Source organism: Protomyctophum parallelum (assembly GCF_964188405.1).
Source record: "Protomyctophum parallelum genome assembly, chromosome: 14".
In the NCBI taxonomy this organism is placed as follows: Eukaryota; Metazoa; Chordata; class Actinopteri; order Myctophiformes; family Myctophidae; genus Protomyctophum; species Protomyctophum parallelum.
Genome location: NC_139709.1, coordinates 30,207,804 through 30,229,408, shown reverse-complemented (window position 1 = coordinate 30,229,408; position 21,605 = coordinate 30,207,804). Strand labels below are relative to the sequence as shown.

The 21,605-nt window shown below is 42.8% G+C and overlaps 1 protein-coding gene across 4 annotated transcripts in view; it reads right to left on the bottom strand.

Annotated features, from left to right (window-relative positions):
• Positions 1–12,107: 12,107 nt before the first annotated feature.
• The window catches only part of col15a1b (collagen, type XV, alpha 1b), a 71,497-nt gene continuing 61,999 nt past the window's right edge, over positions 12,108–21,605 (bottom strand). For all 4 annotated transcript variants that reach the window (XM_083781034.1, XM_083781036.1, XM_083781037.1 and 1 more), the window contains 11 exons: positions 20,918–20,999; positions 20,234–20,259; positions 19,716–19,814; positions 18,458–18,602; positions 18,266–18,330; positions 17,309–17,440; positions 17,051–17,158; positions 16,359–16,436; positions 15,455–15,652; positions 14,324–14,439; positions 12,108–13,329 (listed from right to left, as the gene is read on the bottom strand). In XM_083781034.1, the coding sequence (XP_083637160.1) occupies positions 13,107–13,329; positions 14,324–14,439; positions 15,455–15,652; positions 16,359–16,436; positions 17,051–17,158; positions 17,309–17,440; positions 18,266–18,330; positions 18,458–18,602; positions 19,716–19,814; positions 20,234–20,259; positions 20,918–20,999 (1,272 nt within the window). In that variant the 3' untranslated portion in view covers positions 12,108–13,106. The remainder of the gene's footprint in view (positions 13,330–14,323; positions 14,440–15,454; positions 15,653–16,358; positions 16,437–17,050; positions 17,159–17,308; positions 17,441–18,265; positions 18,331–18,457; positions 18,603–19,715; positions 19,815–20,233; positions 20,260–20,917; positions 21,000–21,605) is intronic.

Here is a 21,605-nt window from a genome sequence, read left to right as displayed (position 1 = left end):
CCTCGACGGGGAATCGAAACCGGGCCTTGTTGTCTGCTAGGCGCCGACAGTAACCATTAGGCCACTGGAACACGATTTTACAAAGCGGCACGAACATAATATATAAACATCACCACAAAGTTAACATCATATAAAGTGATCACAGATGTTTGAACAACAACAACAACGTTTAAGTATTAAATAACATTTAACGTACCTTGCTGCGGACACGACGACGAGGCGGCGAACATGGTGACGTGGCAGAATCAAAACAACACTGAAGCAAACCCCCCTCCACGCGTCTCTTCCGTATTTGAGGAGGGGGGGCGTCACTTCCTTCCGGGTGTGACGTGACGTGAGGCCACGCCCGCGAGTCTTTTGCCGCGATTTTCTTTGTAGTCATTATTGTAGTACTCCTTACGTTACATCCGGGTCCCGTCCGCTTCTATTATGATTCTGAACGCGTGAATCTTTTTATTTTTTTACAATAGCGTTATTTTTCAGAAAGGAAGCCATTGAGGGTTAAAGTGTGTCTTAATGCTTCCAACTCGACTATAATTATTATTAATGTAACTGTAAAGAAAAGAAAATGTATGACGTGGAGCTTTCTTGAGTAAGACCCGGAAGCGGGTTACGTCACGGCTTGAATAGTCAATACAGAGATCAGTCCCTTTTCTGGCAGCGTCCTTAGTGGTCTAGCGGTCTAAACAACCGACTTTCAATACAACCTTATGTAACTTCACGGGTTCAAACCCCGCTGATGTTTTTCTCAATCATTGATTCATTTTTGATTGATTGATTGAAATATTTATTAACGGTTTGTAGAATTTACAGTACATTTTAAGCACAAACTCAATACAAAGACTGTTAACTGTGAGTGGACGACCCAATTAAGCATTACACTGCAACCCCACTGTGGCTATACCTTTTTATTCACAATGCAAAGTTATTGTACTCCTAATAATATATCATGGTGTAGTCTAGCTCTGGTTTGATTGATTGAAATATTTATTAACAGTTTGTAGAATTACAGTACATTTCAAGCACAAACTCAATGCAAAGACTGTTAACTGTGAGTGGACGACCCAATTAAGCATTACACTTGTTTACAACAGGGTCCACATTGTTCAATTCATCAAAACATTTAGAGACATACAAATAGACAATTCTATATAGTTAAAGAACAGAACAGGAATTCATCATATAGGAAGCAAAAAGGGAAAAGAAAGGAAGCCAATGAGGGTTAAATGGGTCTTTAATGCTTCCAACTCGAGTAGAATTATTAACGTAACTGTACACGTGTCCGGAAGTGGCTCTGGAAGGGCGGCTGACGCTGACGTCATGGCTTACATAGACAATATAGAACTCTATCACTAAACCTAGCAACTTAACTTTGCCGGTTCGAGCCCCGTTGATTACTTTCCAACAACACCGACTAGTTGTTTTGTGAGGTTATTGTTAGGGCTAGTTTGACATGCATTAGGCTACCCCCATTGAGTGGTATTTCTATCTCTGGGACCCCCAATCTATATTGTAAAATCAGGGTTAATTTGTTCTCTGAGAGTGTTTAAATCATGGAACATTGTCGGATTTATAGTTGTCGTGTATATTTGTACGTCTAATTTTGATGAATTGAAAATGGTGGGCCCTATTGTAAACAAGTGTAATGCTTTATGGTGTCGTCCACTCACAGTTAACAGTTATTGTATTGAGTTGTACAGTGAAATGTACTGTAATTCTGCAAACTGTAAAATAATCAATCAATCCTGCCTGTGTTCTACTATGCTAGTGTCGACTAGGCTATATGGTGCTGCTCTACTACACGGCTATAGGATCAAGGCTCTTTAGTCGAGTATGGGAAGCCGTTTAGGCCATAAATGCATCAGGAATTAATTTGGATAATGGTAATGGAGATATTGTAAAAGTTGTCACTTTATTAATCCCCCAAGGTTCTTTTTTAAACAAAGAAAGTCTGAGTTTCTATATGGCTATGGGCTATGGTAGTAATAATAATCATATATATGTGTGTAATTATTTCCATTCGTTTTGTTCCCATTTTTCCCTACATAAGTAAATAAACTAATTCTCTTTTGGGAATTTGCACCTTTGCACACCCACAATATGAAATATATATGAAAGCAGGGAATCATAGCTTCAAATTGACATATTGGTCATGTTCAGTTTCACCCACCAGTTTTGGAGATATGGCTTATAGAGCAATGTCTTACAGAGAAACAGCGAGTTGAGAAAACAGGCATGAAAGGTTCACTTGTGGTCTTTGCACCTATAGCTACATGTTTAAGCATTTATTTCATATTTACATGTCGATTTCAGCTCAGACACTTATTGTCTCCACCAGGCCGAAGGCATGGGGGGAGAGTATGTTTTGCACTCCGTCCGTCCGTGTGTCCGTCCGTGTGTGTGTCCGTCCGTCCGTGAGGAGCTAATCTCGGCCACCGTTAACCCGGTCGATGCCAAATTTTGCACACACACTCCCTGGATGCCAACGATCAACCTCTGCCCCAAACTTTCCAGAACGGCCTGTTATAGCGCCACCAGGAGGCCGCTTTGTGCAAAACAAGTTTTTGCACAGTACACCTACAGATTTTGTCCAAACATCACGCAAATTGGTACACAGTCTCTCTAGAGCCATTCAACGAAACCGGTCTTTCAGATTTCTCAGACGCCATCCTGATTGGCTAAGATTGGCTTCCAAAGTTCACAGGAGTGCTCAGTTTCAAACAAAATGCTGCAAATCATGAACACATCGCGTGATTTCCGTGAAATTGTGCACCCACATTCCCACTAGGCCGAGGACGAAATGCCACATGAACAATTTCAACTCAGCCTCAAGGTGGCGCTATAACTGGCCCAAAAGTGTTTTTACCTCTAACTGCATGGATCTGTGGATAACTTTGTATGCCAACTCCCTAGAGGCCAAGGAAAAACCTTTGCCTGGAATTTTTCACATCTGCTCTTTATAGCGCCACCAGGAGGCTGACATATGTAAAACACATTTTCTATTACTCCTTCAGATTTTATCCAAATTTCACGCAAATCGGTACACATGATCTCCATAGTCATGTGATCAAGACAGGTTTGTTTGATTTCTCATATTCCATCCTGATTGGCCACGATTGGCTCCTACAGTTTTCAGGAGTAGCCCGCTTTGTACAAATCGCCACAACTCCTCAACGCAGCGTCCGATTGCGATGAAACTGTGCACGCATATTCCCACTAGGCTGAGGAAGAAATCCTGGTGGAGACCTGTGCCCAGAAGGGCACTTTTTCTAGTTATTATTATTATTATAACAAATCTTTCGAATATCACTTAATCAAATTAAAGTAGCCTACCACCATTATGACTTACACTAAAATACAGTAGCATACACATAGCCTACTGTACCCGGCCTATCCCATCCTACACAGGAGGCAAATCAATTTGAATTACTATATAAAATATATGAACCATGTTAGGTTATTATTAATACAAGTAAACTGTATATGGACAGGGTTTGAGCCACTGCAATTTCCTGACATTTGGACATTTTAACATCATATCTAGTCTGGTCCTAGAGTGTCCTGAGGAGGTGAGGACATGGTGGAAGACCATCTAGAGGTCCTTTGTTGCCTCCTTGGACACAGTTTTCAACAGCTTAATGAAATTGTTAATTTGTTTAATGGACAGTGTGACAATGAATTTAGACAGACTAGCTATGTAGAATGTACCAACTACCACTTGTTTTCTGACATCATCCGTACTTCATGTCAATACAGAAAATATTAAAATAGGGAGGAGTAACCTGTGTTGCAATTAAATAATGAACGGCAATACTATAAAATCCTAACTCTAATAGTATACAAAATGGAACCAAATTGATCTGCCCTATCTTCTACAGAGCATAGGAGCAATAAATAAATAAATCAGGTACAGTATCTGCAATGCATATTGTCTAAAATCATCAATCACTCATTTGATTTCTAACTGTTGTAGCATTTGGCCTATCTATATACAGCATCAAACTCATTTGTATCCATTATAAAATGTTGCCTAGTTTGCCATTATCTAGGTGAATGGCCCATGCACCTGTCATTTGGCTATGAGTCATTGAAAATATTGATTGGGGTCAGGGGACCCCCAGGGGTCCTTAAGTCAGTTCCAAGTGGTCCCCAAAATAGATATACAAATTATATATACATCAGAGCTATGTGAAAATAACCGATCTACAAGCTCACAGTGTTGGGTGAACTATTATAGTCAGGGTGGAACAAAAATAAATAAAAATAAACATGTTAATAGACTAAATCTACAAGCTTCTAGATTTGATCATTAGGCCTATAGGCTATTTGTCTAGCATGGACAATCTGTTAGAGATAGCACACAACTTATAGCCTATTATAAAATCCAGGTTGATATAATACACAATCCTCTGTGATCACCAACTCACCAGAACATCTCACATTAAAAACGTTTGGATTGTCATGTGTTCTATTCATGCAACACTGAGCCTGCAAGCTGTGTGATGCTAACGTTAGCATGGTCTGCCTTGGTCAAATAAAAAATGGGCAATCTAGACACACAAGGTTACATGAGTTTATAACGTTACATCATGTACGGTTTCTGTGGTAAACAACTCACGTTACCTGTGGTAACATGTCATCAAATGCTGCTAACGTTGTGGTCACCATTGTTAGCATGTGTGCTATCAGGCAAAAGCTGAGATAGATGGCCAAAATGTCATACAAAACACAACACCTAAAATCGGAATGTTATTGTGACCTATTGAGCACAAACAGACCATCATGATTTGCTTGAATCCCAGGTCAGGACTTCCTATAGCTAGTTCAATGCTGGAGTATTTCAACTTCCCTTTTAACTTCAACAGCACTGAATTAATGATAATGGTGTAGGGCAGGCTAGTCCTCTAATGATCGGACTCGCATCACAGATATTTATATGTTCAAATCCCAGTCCTCTAGGCCTAATACTTTTCAACTTTACCTAACTGAAGGCTAAAATACAAAAGAACACTACAACAACTATGAGAGATGGTATACTGGTCTGATGATCAGGCTCTCAACACAGATGTTCCATGTTCAAGTCCCAGATCTCCAAGTTAAATTCTGGAGAACTTTGAAATATATATATATTTCTAGTAAAGTGCACGAGCCTGCCCAGGCCGTAGCGTAACGGTCTGGGCACCGGACTGGTAATCCAGTCGCAGTGTGCCGCGGGTTCGACACTGCGGGTTCGACTCCCGGACCCGACACGGCCTTTACTGCATGTCATCCCCCCATCTCTCTCCCGTTTCCTGTCAGCCTACTGTCTGTCCCTTCAAAAATCAATAAAAGGCGTAAGCCGCAAAAAAATATCTTAAAGGAAGAAAAAAAAGTGCACGAGCCAAGTATAAATTCAACATTGCACATTAAGAAGTTAATATCACTTTTCTCTCTGCACAATTAGCCACACAACGTCCAAGTCAGACTCAGCAGTCTCAGCTGACTCAGCTCACTAGTCTAATTCAATGTTTTAACTTTTATGAATGAATATAATGAAATGTAAATGTGTCTTATAAACCGATGGGGGTTGGGCACTTGTGTAGAACACGAAAATAAAAGAATCAATCAAAAATCAATCAACAATCAATCATAGCAAAAAGAGTTGAAAGTGAACAGCGCCAACGTTGTCCAGTTGAAAATGAACTACGCCGACACGCCATCCATACGACGTTGATACGCCGACCTCTCTCTGGACGGCGTATCAACGGCGTATCAACGTCCGCTCACGCCGGAAATGTAAGAGATTTCCTCAGTGATAGAATGAATAAGTTACAGCTATATCTTTAATGGATTTAACAGATGGACCAACTAGGCCTAGTCTTTTCGGAATTAATAATTATGACTAAATGTCTTTAGTAAAGAAGTCAAATCACTCAAACATTTCTTTGTCTGTAGCCTACTTGGTGACTATAGGTTTGAGTTGGAGTTTTGTAGTTCTAATCAGTCTTGAAAGTAAAGAGTTGGGTGTGTTTTTAACCCAGATCATGGAGCCATTAGCCTGACCTAAGCAGAGACATTTCTGGCCTAGATGGGAGGGTCGCGCCTCAGAAAAGCGCGCACCCTGATTGGATCTCATCGATCTGTCCGTCACACCCGGCCCCTCCTCTCCCCCCTAGTGCAGCGCTACGTCACATCATTTAGAGTGACGCCCACCCGGAAGGGTTGACTCCCACTTTTAGACTGGTTCAGCCCACGGCTTTTTCCAGGCTTTCATCTTTCGCGCAGACGAATTGAAAGCCTGGGTATCGAGGCTATGGAGCCATTAACTCAGTGAATTACTTGCTAGGCTACTGCCACAACATAGTCTTCCTTTGCATTTGAGTTGGAGTTTTTAAGTTGAGCTGCTGTTTGTTGTGCTGTTGGTTATCTAGATGTTTGAATGTTTATGAACCACAATGGAAACAAGCCTCCGACCGACACAGTGTGTCCACACCGGCGAGCCGTCTATAGTGATAACTGGTGACGCACCAACAGCCAATAGAATCAGGTTTTCCCCATGCAAGGCCCTGCAGTGTCAATATCCAGTCAAGTGGAGGCACCATAGCTTGATAGGGCCACTTTGAGGGCACACACACACACACACACACACACACACACACACACCACCAAATTGTGGTTTTGGCATCACTCTCGCTCCTCCTGTTTTGTTGGTTACCCACACACAGACCTCCAGTGCCAACCAAGTGTGGCGAAGGGTCAGGATTTCCCACAGTCCCTCTCTCTCTTTCTGTCTCGTTCTCTCTCACACATCAAGATTTCTTTTTTTCTCACAGGTATGGTTCTTAACACCCCCTTCTTTCACCGTTTGTGCCTCCCCAAAAAACCCCATGGAAATGTTCTGCCTCTCCCAAGAATAGTTTGTCTGACGCCCTGGCATTTTCCTCTGGTGCCCCCCTGACGCTTCGGGTTGGCCAAGTACACACTGATGACAAGACTATTTTCATCTTGATATTTATGAAATTCATTAGTTCCATTTTCTTCTTTGCTGTGCAGATGCAGCATAATGTTCAGTTTGCTTAGGTGTGTGTGTGTGTGTATAAGAGAGAGAAGAAGTAGAGACAGAGAGAGGGAGAGGAGAGAGAGATGAAATTAAATACATAATAGTAACCCAGCAAGCACGACCTGGACCTGGACGAATTAGTGACGTCTCTATTGCAAATGACTGGGTGTATACCATTCAGTCCAGCGTACATATAGTCAAAAGGCGATTGTTACAATATGTTGTAAACACTATGTGTAGTGTATCATAGTGCAGTGGTTTTCAAGATCTTTCAAAATTTTGAAAATAGATCCACAATCTAAAAACACGTCACATAGTGAGCTATATATTTTCTCATAGGCCTATCTGATTAAACTGATGTTGATGCTAACTGTAGTGCATGTATATCTCTGCTGTCTGGACTGGAAGAAACCACCTAACTCCAAAATGTTCATTTTTCAGGAAAAAAAAAACTTCCAGCTGATGTGGAGTTAGGAGGTTTTTGTCGAAGTGCTTTTTAATACTTTGCATTGGTTCAATATTGTTTTAATCAACACACAGACGGGTGTTCAATAGCACTGATTTATTTAATAATATATATTAAAAAAGATGGCTAAATGGGTGGACTTAGTTGGTTTGGCAGATAGTTTGAGGATCCAATGGAGTTAGGAGGTTTTCGCAGAGGCACTTTTTAATACTTTCCATTGGTTAAATATTTTTGAACCAACACACAGACGTAAAGGGTGTTATAGCATTGATTTATGCTAAAACAAATAAAATACAAATGAAAAACGGAGTTAGCTGGTTTCTTCCAGGCTCAACGATTATTCATTAATTTAGCAGCTAGGGGACCCCATGGAACTCCTTCGAGCCAGTGCCATAATGTATGCCTTATGCGAACTTTGTCTGTATGACATTTGACTGAAAACAATGGATAAATAATTGATTTACATGTACAATTGTCACACTGCATTTTTATATAGTAATAAAAGTCATTCAATCCTCATTGAGCATGTCTCTTTTACGATTTTATTGTGTACACAATAGCTGTACTTTTTTTGCCTAAAGTGTTAATGCATTTGGGTTTTAAAGCAGGCCTTCCTGTATTGACAGATTTTAAAGTAAATTGACCCCAACCTGGTAAACCATTAATATTCATGCACTCATAATGCATCTTGCTGTCTGACAGAACAGTAAAAGCCCTTGAAATATGTGATGACACAAGAGGTCGCCCAAACCCCCCCAGTATGTTTGTCCACCTACCTGCATGGTTTTGGAGCGGGGGAGTTGGTAAACAGGTAGAAATGCTACAAATAGAAACTAGCCACTTAAGAATATAGTCTTGAGGGAGAGCTGGTTTTGCTCGGACCTACGTCAGCACTGACCTTTTTGCTGTTTGCTAAAGGGATTTGATTTCAGCTCTCTACCTCTCTCTCTTTCACTTTTTTTCAACAGTCACACTTAAGCCATGTGAGGCGTATAAAATAGTAGTTTTGTTCAGGAAGGAGAAACTGGTGGTGGCTCAATCATGGACCAGGTCGCACCGATGCCAAGCTGTGGGAGAACGTTACAGAACAGAACACATACTTCATTACAGATCGTTTTTTCTTTTTGTCTTCTCCAAAGGGAGTGGAGTTTTGCATATCTCACTTTCTCAGTCATGCACACGAAGCAGTGCAGAGGAGAAAGTAGGGGTGCAATGGCATGTTTATGATTTATTTATGATCGGATTATTGCTATAATCTCTATTATGTTCAGTAAATACTGATACTTGACCGTGTGCTTATGGGAAAGGTTTAGTGTGGAGGGACTCAAATTGAGGACTTCACTACAGTATCTGCAATCAATGCAGGGTGGCATCACTGGCATGTGGGTGCAACTTCATGGAGTGTCTTCATGGGGACCCGCAGTAGCCTAAGATTTAGACTCTCGTATATGTATTTAATCGATATAATACATCTATAAAATACATCTACGAGAGTCTAAATCTTAGGTACCCAGAACGTACATTATTTGTGTCCTCCATGCCTTCAAGTTTAATGTAATGTTCCTGTTGACCTCCAGTGTATGAAGACCTGACATATAGTACATCACTGCCCTCTGGTGGACTATCCATTCTATGACAACAGGCTATGTGGATTGGTTCCTTTCTTGATGTGGAAGACATGTTCAATATGGATTATTTGAAAATGACAATATGAATGTGTTATGTGTGAGATTGTGGATGATCAATTCACATGCTCACACACCGGGTAGGATTCATTAGCTGTCATGTCAGGATCATGACATTTAGGTCTACAAACTATGATGAAAATAAACATGCAGAGGAGACGATACTTTAAAAAAAAAAAGATATTTATTCGCTGAGCACCAGTCAATGAGTACAAACAAAAACGTTTTTTTTTTCTCAGGTCTACCGAATTTTCTTTTTGTAAAAAAAAAAAAGAAAAGAAAAAAGAATTAGAAATAACAGAATCAGACACAATAAAAAACTAGCAGTTCTTTGAGGTTAAAAATACAAATATTTTAAACACATATGTGCCTCGTAAACAGATTGAGGCCTATCATTTTCACATAGGCAGAATAATACTGTCACTACATCTCAATCATCGCTTGGTGAAAGAACAACTTTAATCATTTAGTGAGTGCCATACAAAAACCTACCTCTACAGAGTAAAAAAGGGCTTGGACAACACCTATATACATTTTCATGGTAATGGTGAAATGTGAACATTCCTGATTATGTGTTGTTAAGAAAGATAAAACAAAAAACAACAACTAACTTTAATACTACTGCTCGAAATACTGATTTTGTTGTTGAGACCAAATTCTAATCCTGGATGCTATTTTAGGAAGCAGTATCACAATTATAACCATATAATGGTGAAAACACTAGTCTGTATTTAGATTATTATTTGGAATCTGTCAAATTACAATATTTTATATTTGGTCATTGAGTGCCAATCAGTCCTTCTGAAACTATTTCACAATTTGAGCTGGATGAATTGATTTGACCATTTACAATTTGGTTACATGAATGCTCTTGAAGAGTTTAAATATGAATGAAAAATATATGCCTTTGAGCTTTACAAACATGGCAAAGTAAAAGAAAGAAAATAAAGAAAGTTTTCTCAAATCCCATTTTGTGCTGTCATATTGCTGAATGCCATCAGTTATTGTACCCCGAAGAAAACACACCTTCAAACATAGAAGGTAGAACAATAGATGGGTTCATACCAGTGCCATTCAATGCTCAGCACCTGAACCCAAAAATGAGCTGGCACACCATACTGCCACATGTGAGGATAAAGGAGGCCTACCTGGTTGAAACTGCCAGTAGCATACAGTAAGCATATGCTGTGACACCGACAAACTGCTACAGTGTCCGTACAATCCTAACCAACAGATGTCGCTTCTCGTACTCTCCTGTAATGTCTACAGGAGAGAGAGAGTAGTGTGAGAGTAATGATGATGGTTAGTAGTACTATCATAACCTTTCAGTCATGTTATGTTCATCATGTTATGTAAACCATTGGACACTAAAAGAATAATGAGAGAACCACTGGTATAGGTGGCATAGGCATAGGTTTATCAGAAAACTGTCATGATTTGCAGAATGGGTTAATCAAAAATCTATTTCACAGGGTGTTCAGGTGGTGTATAGGGGTAAAGTATGCTCACACACAAAAAAATAAAAAAATAAAAAAGGAATTACAAAATTGTTTTAAATCAAGTTAATATATTTTATATATCTACTTGTTATTTTGTTTCTACACCACTAAGATGGGAGGGGGGGGGGGGCTGCGCTTTCCTCAAATCCAATCATCTTGGGGAAAAGAAAAAGCAAACGGCAGCACATATCACACAGCATGCACTCTGCCATGCTGTGTGCCGTGTGTGGTGTTACGTGGCAGCACATATCACACAGCATGCACTCTGCCATGCTGTGTGCCCTGTGTGGTGTTACGTTGCAGCACATATCACACAGCATGCACTCTGCCATGCTGTGTGCCCTGTGTGGTGTTACGTGGCAGCACATATCACACAGCATGCACTCTGCCATGCTGTGTGCCCTGTGTGGTGTTACGTTGCAGCACATATCACACAGCATGCACTCTGCCATGCTGTGTGCCCTGTGTGGTGTTACGTGGCAGCACATATCACACAGCATGCACTCTGCCATGCTGCAGCACATATCACACAGCATGCACTCTGCCATGCTGTGTGCCCTGTGTGGTGTTACGTGGCAGCACATATCACACAGCATGCACTCTGCCATGCTGTGTGCCGTGTGTACGGCAGCACATATCACACAGCATGCACTCTGCCATGCTGTGTGCCCTGTGTGGTGTTACGTGGCAGCACATATCACACAGCATGCACTCTGCCATGCTGTGTGCCGTGTGTACGGCAGCACATATCACACAGCATGCACTCTGCCATGCTGTGTGCCGTGTGGGGTGTCACATATCACACAGCATGCACTCTGCCATGCTGTGTGCCGTGTGGGGTGTCACATATCACACAGCATGCACTCTGCCATGCTGTGTGCCGTGTGGGGTGTCACATATCACACAGCATGCACTCTGCCATGCTGTGTGCCGTGTGTGGTGTTACGGCAGCACATATCACACAGCATGCACTCTGCCATGCTGTGTGCCCTGTGTGGTGTTACGTTGCATGTTGGATTAACCCACATATCTTTCTACCATAAAAATCTAAAATGAATTCAGGTATGATTGGACTGTGATGCCATGAGGTAATTTACAAATATTTACATCTTCCTTCAAGGCACATACACGTTGGAGCACTGGAACAAGGCCTGGAATGATGACATCAGTTATGATGGGAAGCAGTGATGGAAAGTAACAGCTACTCAAAACAAGTAACAATTACTCAAGTTTACAGTACAAGTACAATGTTGAGGAATACCTTTACATTGCTGGAGTATTTCCAAATACCAATACTTTTACTTCTACTCCACTACATTTCAGAGGCAAATATTGTACTTTTCCTCCACTACATTTATTTGAAAACTTGAGTTAATAGTAGTTACTTTGTAGATTTGGATTATTATTACAAAACATTACCCACTTAAGTAGAAATACCCTGAAAAGATAATTCAAAATTGGGCTGAAGTGGGTAATATATGTTTTGTAATATTAATACAACAAAGTAACTAAAGTTTTCAAATAATTGTAGAGGAGTAAAAGTACAATATTTTCTTCTGGGATGTACTGGAGCAGAAGTAAAAGTACTGAACATTGGAAATACTCCAATAAACAAAAAAAAACGAAATACCTCAAACTTGTACTTAAGTACAGTAATTGACCGTGTGCATGTACTTAGTTACTTTACACCACTGCAACTGTAAATAGCTACTGTTACAGTACACAGTACTAGGTCCATGGTAACAATACTGTTATGGTAACAAAGTGGATATTAAAACAAAGATTCTAAATGTGATACACGTTTAGCCCTGGCTGTTCGTTTTGTTCTTAAAAAAAAAAGAACAGATCAAATAATTATATCTTTGCCAAGGATTTTCTGATGATGGGGACTTTTTTGAAGTTTGTTGCAGTTTAGTCCACGGAGATTGTCGAGAACTGATATCACAATGCATGTTTCCATTCCCCCAGAGTGACTGATTTTGAATTGTAAGGTCTTGTGTGATTGTTATACTATTAGGTGCTTAGTGAAAGGCATAAATAAATCTAATAGTGATTTGGATTCTTTACCCTATCGACTGGGGTCGCATTTAAAAACAAATACAAAAAATATATTTTTGTTCGGAAGTGGAGGTTCACTGAGCATGTGAGTGTGTGTGTGTGTGTGTGTGTGTGTGTGAGTGTGTGTGTGTGTGTGTGTGTGTGTGTGTGTATCAGCGTGTATACACTACACGCGCACGTGTGCACGGTGCTAAACTACTGTACTCGTGAACACTACAGTACTATCTTAGACCGTTAATTTGTGTTTCATACTATACGACGTGCACACCTACTGGAAATGTAGGTGCCTGCATGTGTGTGCGTGCATGTGCGCTCGCGCATTGCCTACAAAAAAATGTGCTCTTTCCCCTCTCTCCTCCTCAGTTCCTGCCGTGGTGCGTGTTGTCCACGTAGGTGTTCTCTATGCACAGCACCGTGTAGTGGTTGGAGCAGGAGCGGGTGTGCTGGCCGAGCAGCCGGCCCGTCTGCAGCATGGAGGCCTGGCCCGTCACCGCCAGGTCCGCCGCCCGCCACGCCTCGCAGTAGTTAGTGGTCACGCGGATGCCCGCCGTGCTGGAGCCGTGCCAGATCAACTTCTCTGGCCTAGAGAGAGAGAGAGACCATTTACAATTTAGGCATTTAGCAGACGCTCTTAATCCTCTTAAGCTCTTAAATTGCACCACTCAGTTCACACGGGTGTGATTTTTTCCTCTCATCTGACTTATGTATCAACAGTATCATCAGTTGATGACAGTCTGCTTTGCATTTGCTGCTTTGCATTCCCCACAGGGACATTTTCGCGGAATGAGATAAATACGTGACTTCACTATTGACTCACGGCATTCATTTTCATCTTTCTCTTTTGCGATTTTAGCTTTTCAATACGTTTTTATCAATACGTGCAGTTTGAAGATCATCTAGAATGTGTGCCGAAGAGTATGTCAATGACAGGCCAGCCCCGAGGAAGGTGGCCAGATATGGTCAAAGAGATGGAGTATTCAATAGAGCATGGCTATACCCTTCCAGACGACACTGACCCCGGCACGCAGCAGGGTGGTTAGTTGGTTACGTCCTGCATGGGTTCCCAAACTTTTCAGCCCGCAAACCCCAAACTAATGCTGCCATTGACTCCCAAAGTACTCCCGGTGGTACAACAGCAGCATGGAGGTAAAGCAAATGCTACAATTATGAACTGACACATCTATGGATGTTATGTTACACAAGTACAGTGTAAATGGAAATAGGTGTAACTTGTTCAAAGCTGTTTCGGTGTGTGGGGGGCTGCTGTGTCTTCTGTCATCATTGGCCTGGTCATACTCTGTGAGTATCATTCTATACACACTATCATCAACATGTTATATTTGAGTCTTGACAAAATTCTTCCCCATCGTGTTGATTTTTGGGACTTTATTTTTGTATTCACACACACACACACACACACACACACACACACACACACACACACACACACACACACACACACACACACACACACACACACACACACACACACACACACGTGTCACACACACACACACACACACACACACGTCACACACACACACACACACACGTCACACACGTCACACACTCTTACCAGGCCGAGTCAGTCATGATGTTACGTCCATCAAAGGAGTAGATGGGCGTGGCTGGGTTGAACACGCCTCCATTCCCAGAGAAGATGGACATCCAGCTCGGGAACAACACCTCGCCCTGAGAGGAGAGGACAGCAACGTCAGTGCGTTTTAACCCATTCTGACCTGAGATCAGATTCTAAAAATGTCTTCTACATCCTGACAGTTTTCCATTCTGACCTGAGATCAGATTAAAAAAATGTCTTCTACGTCAGTCGTTCAAAAATAGCAGACCTACAAGCTCGTAGCGCGCCACTCGGTGGCGCACTATGAGCTTGTAGATCTGCTATTTTTCAATAGCTAAAACATAACATAATGCTAACACCAAAAGGGGTTCCCGCCCAAAATGGGGCAGGGGGTCATCACCATGCTGCCTCGTGGTGGACATTTTTGTCAAAATAGATTATTTTTGCCACGGACATACAAACCGAAACAAAACAAAAAAAGGACAATAATATTACCAGAAACACATAAAGAGCTACCCCTGAATGAACGGGTCTGTAACTATTCAAAACATTTTTTTAATAGTTAAAATGGCCAGTCTACAAGCTCACAATGTGTCAATGTAGATTGGCTAGTTGAACTATTCAAAAATGCTTTTCAAAATAGTAAAAAAAGAAAAAAAGGCAAAGCAGTTTAGGGATAAGGGGTTTAGCGGTTACGAAAATGGAGCACTGAGTGCTTAACTGGAACCTGAGTTCCTTAGAGTTTTGGGGATCCTTGCAAATAAAACATTTGAGAACTACTAGTACTACTATAGTTGGACACCGATGTGTCATAAATCTGAAGGAAATCTGGAGACTGACATTCAGTAATTGGGTCTCATGAACATTACAATGGTGTGTAAAACAGAAAATCTAAGACCGAGTCTTTGCCACGGACACATTTGTCCGTGTACAGACATGTTGATGGCCCCTGGTCATACGATTTATCAGGACGTGCATAGATGAAGTTCCAACGAAGTCCGTTTGAATATTTCAAAACGAAAAACGTGCATCACTGTGTAGACGGCCGACCTTGATGCAGTCACATTCTGTGTGTGCGTGCGTGCGTGCATTTTGTGTGTGTGCCTCCTCCTCCTCCTCAGGCCTCACCCTGAGATTCACCACGGGCATATGGTGACGGTCGGCCTTCCGCACGATGGTGGCCAGGTCCTGGAGGTGCGAGGACAGGAAGGCTCGGTAGGTGGCCGTCAGACCCATGTTGCGCGCCTGCTGGTAGCACTGGAAGTCTGCCCCCCGGATGCCGCGCATGTCACCTCTCAGCGGGGCGTTCAGCGCCACCAGATGGAGCTAGAGGAGGAGGAGGAGGGACGGACAGACAGAGGGTGAGCCACAGACGCACAGAGGGCAGATAGAAGCAGTGGTTTCCAAACTTAATAACCCGTGATTCGTGAGTCGTGACCCAGAAACAGAACATAGCTGTTCGCCCCGGGGACCCAAACTAGTGAAATTAGGTGATCTACAAGCTCACAATGTGTCGCTTCGGAAGCTTGTAGATCGACTATTCTCACTACTCCTAGAATTTTCTTTTATTACTTGGTTACGTTGTCCACCGGGCCAATAAGGGACCACCATTCTTGATGACGTAACTAAGGTATGTAACTAAGGTACAAGGTATGTGTGTATGTATGTATGTCGGGGTAAGAATGGTGGTCCTTTATTGGCTGTTGATGGTGACATAACTAAGGTACGTTGGTATAAGGTCAATAACGGGTCTAAAGGACAGCCGTTGTAATAGACATTAGTTAGTAGCAGTACTTGCGCGCTCTGTTTGCACACAACTACTTGTGTGCAAGGCGCAAGTTGGCACCTCGACAGAGTGCATTTCTAGTGTGTCTATGTGTGTGTGTGTGTGTGTGTGTGTGTGTGTGTGTGTGTGTGTGTGTGTGTGTGTGTGTGTGTGTGTGTGTGTACGTGCGCATGTGCGTGTGTGTACTGTGTGTGTGTGTGTGTGTGTGTGTGTGTGTGTGTGTGTGTGTGTGTTGTTTCTACCCACCCCAGGTACAGAGTTGAAGGCCTCTGGCAGCTTATAGCTGGGTTGGTATCCTCTACTGCTACTCCGCTCCTGTAGCTCCTACACACACAGCAAATATGCAAAAGAAAAAACTAAATACCTTTCACACTGAAAGTAAAATCTTACAGAAATACAGCTGCTTCCATAAACAAACAAATGCCTGTTTTAGGCTTCCTGTCTTTTTCTATTTATTTTGATAGGAGAGCAGAAACTGAGGGGGAGAGAGAGGGGGGGTGGTGAGGACATCGAACTCAGGTCTCCATAGCCGGAATCGAACAGAAGGGTGCACTGCTGACACGTTGCGGTCGACCAGCATGCCCCAGGAAATGTTATTTCAGATTTTTATAAATAAAAATAAATACATAAATATCTTCCGCACGCTGCCAGTAAGCCATGGAAGTATCTCCATGCATTTGTTTTCACATACAGAACATTTTTGTTTACATATTTTATAATAGAAGTCAATGGCAATCAGACTGAAACCTTGTCCTACACATCATAGACAAGTCATATAATTGGTCACGGACTATGAAGGTCAATTTCCACATGAAGCCATGACCCTTAACTTGTTGGATTTTCAAGCCAGAGTTGTGTATGCGTGTGTGTGTGTGTGCGTGCGTGAATGTATGTATGTGTGTGTGAGAGAGAGAGAGATAGAGAGAGCATGCATGTACCTGGCTGTGGATTCTGAAAGGTCTGCCACTTTGTCCTGGTCTGCTGAGCGCCTGAGACACTGCTTCCGAGGAGGGTCCTTCCGATGGCAACGGGACCAACTCTCCTAACTGGGGACAGACAGGACACAGTGAACACACGAGCACGCACGCACACACACACACACGCTGCACGCACGCACACACACACACACACACACACACACACACACACACACACACACACACACACACATACACACACACACAGGTCGTACATACCTGGACCTTCTGCCAGCCGTTGCGCGTTCTGAGGTACAGCTCTCCTCCCCGGTCGGCCACATAGGCCATGGTGCCTTCAGCCGCCCGGTGGCTCTCTCTGGCCAGGGCATGCACCGTCTTATAGGTCGTCACCTGAAATCACAACACACGCACGTTTTTAGTTAAACATTTTTTTAACTAATATATTTGCTTCTGGGGGTCCCTGCACAACATTATTTTCCGATGGGGGTCGGCAGCCAATTACATATAATCTTTGGAGTCCTTGACATGAAATAGTTTGAATGAGCACCACTGATATAGAAACATTAGGTTTTTCAGAAAACTGTCATGATTTAGAAGACGTTTGTAGAATCTGGTCTTAGGTCTTAATGGGTTTAAGCTTAATTTATTCTTAATTGTCGGTGTCGCAGACCAAAAACAGTATCTCTATAAACAGGGCCCGTGCGGCTGGCGTAGCTGTCTGGGCACCCTGGCTGTGTCTGGCAGTGTGCCGCGGGATCCACTCCCGATCCCGACGGCCTTTACTGCGTGTCACCCCCCCCCCCCCCCCCATCTCTCTCCCCATTTCCTGTCAGCCTACTTTCATCTATCCCTCTATCAATCAAAACAAAAAAAAGGCGAAAGCCAAATACAAAATCTTATAAAAACAAAAAACACACACACAGTGCAGTGCCGCCTTGCCAGTCCACTGCACTGTTCATTTATTCAGCAGATTTAGATTTAGTCTTAGTGTTTTCAATAACACATAATTTAGTCTTAGTCCTATTTTGTCTTCTGAAATTGTTTAGTCTTAGTCTAGTCTTAGTCGACTAAATATCAAAACCTTAGGTCTTTCAGTCTTAGTCTTTATGCAATGTTAATTTTGCAAGAAAGTCTCAGTCTCAGTCTTTTGAATAATATAAATAGTTTAGTCTAGTCTTAGTGTCTTCTATTCAGAGATCTGTAAAAGTGACTTACTGGGTTAGCGTATCCTGGGGTTCCTTGTGGTCCGGGGGGCCCAGGGGGGCCGGGGATGTTGACGGCTAGAAATTGTTAGCAAATTCAATACATTGAGTTTTGTTTTCACGGCAGATCTTTTTTTAAATGCACAGCAAAATATGATTGTGTTTTGTGTATTGTGGGGCCTAGAAGGGCAAGAAAAAGACATACATGCTCCATAAACAGGAGGGGGTCCTGGGGCACCAGCCGGTCCAGGCGGGCCGCGGGCACCAGGTCTTCCAAACCCAGGAGACCCAGGCTGGCCAGGTTCACCAGCAGGACCCAGGGGTCCCACGATAGACTCGCCCTTAGGACCCTGCAGAAAAACAATTATGCATTATTCATGAGAAACAGAGTATTTCAAATAATAGTGCTCGCCCTTGATATCCACATTGAGACTATTGTGACCCACCTTGACTAAGTCATTGGATTTTTGTTTTCATGACATAGAATCATAGCATTGCAGAGAAACAGCAGGCCTGAAAGGTTCACTTCTGTGGACTCTAACATTACACCTAGCTACATGTTTAAGCATTTATTTCATATTTAAAACAAAAATGCATCGCATTGATGCACCTGGGATGTATCCTCAGTGATGTATCCCAAGGTCATCGGGGTTTCGGGTCTCCCAACATCATACCCCTCACTCAGGTGACCCAGCCTGGGTGATCAAGTCCCGACTTACGTCCCAGTAGCTACCCTCGATCAGTCCCATTAGGGAAAAACCAGGACCACACAATCCGTTCCCCCTGAACTACTCTGCCATTCTGGCGCGTGGAAAGACTAGGCTCTGTGGGTTGACTCCTGTCCGGGCCCCTCCTACGTCTCACCAGGTCCACTCCTGCTCTCACCAGGTCCAGCCCCTGTGCGTTGCACCAGACTCCCAGCACCAGGCATTTAATTCAGGAATGGTGGATTCTCGAGCCGCAATGGTTCCGCAGGCTCCACCTTGCCCTTGGTAGTGCCGCAGGCTCCGCTTGAGGCTTGAATGGCCCTCCTAAAGGTGGGTTTGTTGGGCTTCTTCCTCACGGAAGACACAGGCTGGGGCGCCAACCCATACTGCTCCCGGGTGCCGTCTACATTCCGGCTGTCTCTCCAGTGGTCACGTGTCATGTCATTTATTTCAGACATGCTCTACTCTAGTATGTGAAGAGTCTGCCTATGCTCATTTTGGATTAAAAATAAATACAAATAAATGCTGTTTTTCTCCTCTGGTGAAAAAACGTAGGCTGCACAATGGCAGTCCCTCAGTCAAATCACATGTTTTCAATATTGAGCCACATGTTTAATTTTTTTACTGACAGTAAGCTGGTTTTCAGAATGACACTGCAGATTACACCCGTTTGGTTGGTTTAGGAGCTGTTCACCCTCACAGGGAGGGAGGTGTGCACTTCAATCACTCAGACGACTCATTAATAAAGAAACTCACCACGGGTCCTGACCTCCCAGGCAGGCCTGGAGGACCGGGCAGGCCTTCGTCCCCCGTGGCACCCTTCTCACCTTGGTAGCCATCCTCGCCTTTGTCTCCCTGAGGAAGACAGACAGACAGACAGACAGACAGACAGACAGACAGACAGACAGACAGACAGACAGACAGACAGACAGACAGACAGACAGACAGACAGACAGACAGACAGACAGACAGACAGACAGACAGACAGACAGACAGACAGACAGACAGACATTTGCAGGGAATGGTAAGTAGAAACAACAACAAAAAACTAAACTAAAATGCAAATTCAAATTATTTGTATTTATTTTTATATATATATTTTTTAACTAAACAATACACTTGATAAATAGTATGGCAAATGTTAGGCCGACTCAAATGCTAAAGGGCAAAGGTGTGTCTTAAGATGGGATTTAAAAGTGTGAATGGAAGGGGAAGAGATAATAGAAAGGGCGGGGTAAATGATTCAAAAGCAGTATTAGGACAGTAGGACTCACCATAGTTCCATCAGGAAACATGGGTTCTGAGAAGATGACAAATTAAGAAGACAATGAACCACACAGAGCTGAAAGTTTAATTTACTGTTACTATTATATAGGAAGTAGGGTTGTCCCGATCCGATCACGTGATCGGAAATCGCAAAGACATGTGATCGGGACATCCCTAGTATCAATATTATCCATATCATGATATTTGACTGGATATTGTCTGTGATTTTGGATATTGTACTATTGTGATATGGCATAACTGTTCTATAAAAATATAAATATCGGATCGAGAACAATCGGTATCGGCAGATACTCAAAATCAAATGATCGGAATCGGATCGGCAGCGAAGAAAGTGATCGGGGCCGGACATCCCTAGTAGGAAGGTTAGGCGTTTCCTTCACTTGACCCATTTTGGGTGGGAACCCCTTTTGGTGTTAGCATTATGTTATGCTTTAGCTATTGAAAAATAGCAGCTCTACAAGCTCATAGCGCGCCACTCGAGCTTGTAGGTCTGCTATTTTTGAAAAATCGAAGAACGACTGACATAGAAACATAGCTTTTTCAGAAAACTGTCAGGATGTAAAAGACATTTTTTGAATCTGATCTCAGGTCTGAATGGGTTAAATTTGAGTGCCTATTTCTAAGGCTACTTGCTGTGAGGTGAAGCCACTTTCATTTCCACGTTGCTGTACCTGGTGTGCCGGGCTCTCCAGGTGATCCCATGTCTCCTTTGTCTCCCTTTACTCCAGATGAGCCTCTGCCAACCGCAGATTCCTATACACACACGCACGCACGCGCACGCACGCACGCACGCACGCACGCACGCACACACACACACACACACACACACACACACACACACACACACACACACACACACACACACACACACACACACACACAGACTGTTAAGAAACACTGAATACTGTACACACACACACAATGTAAACGCAATGTAAAATGACAGTGAACAACACAGAACCGGACAGGCATTAAGGGATGTCGATTGGTTAAGTTAAAACATCGCCACCAGCAGTGAAAACACCAGAGAGGACACAAGCTGGGGGACAGCAGCACATAAAGGTTTCCCTCCACCATTCCACATCACTTGGAGACTGGAAAAACGGTTCCGGATTGCAGTAGGTAGTCTCATACATTAGCCCAGTGGTTTTCAACCAGTGGTCCAGGGACCAGCAGTGGTCCTTGAAGGGGTTCCAGGTGGTCCCACAGCTAAATGATGGAGAGTTGGTAACCAAACGGACCCTTATTATAGATCTTTAACTCTTGAGAGCGTAAAACGGAACCAAATGGACCCTTACCGGTCCAGTTAAATGATTGTTAAACATCTGCATTACTTAATTTACAAGACGTCTACACAAT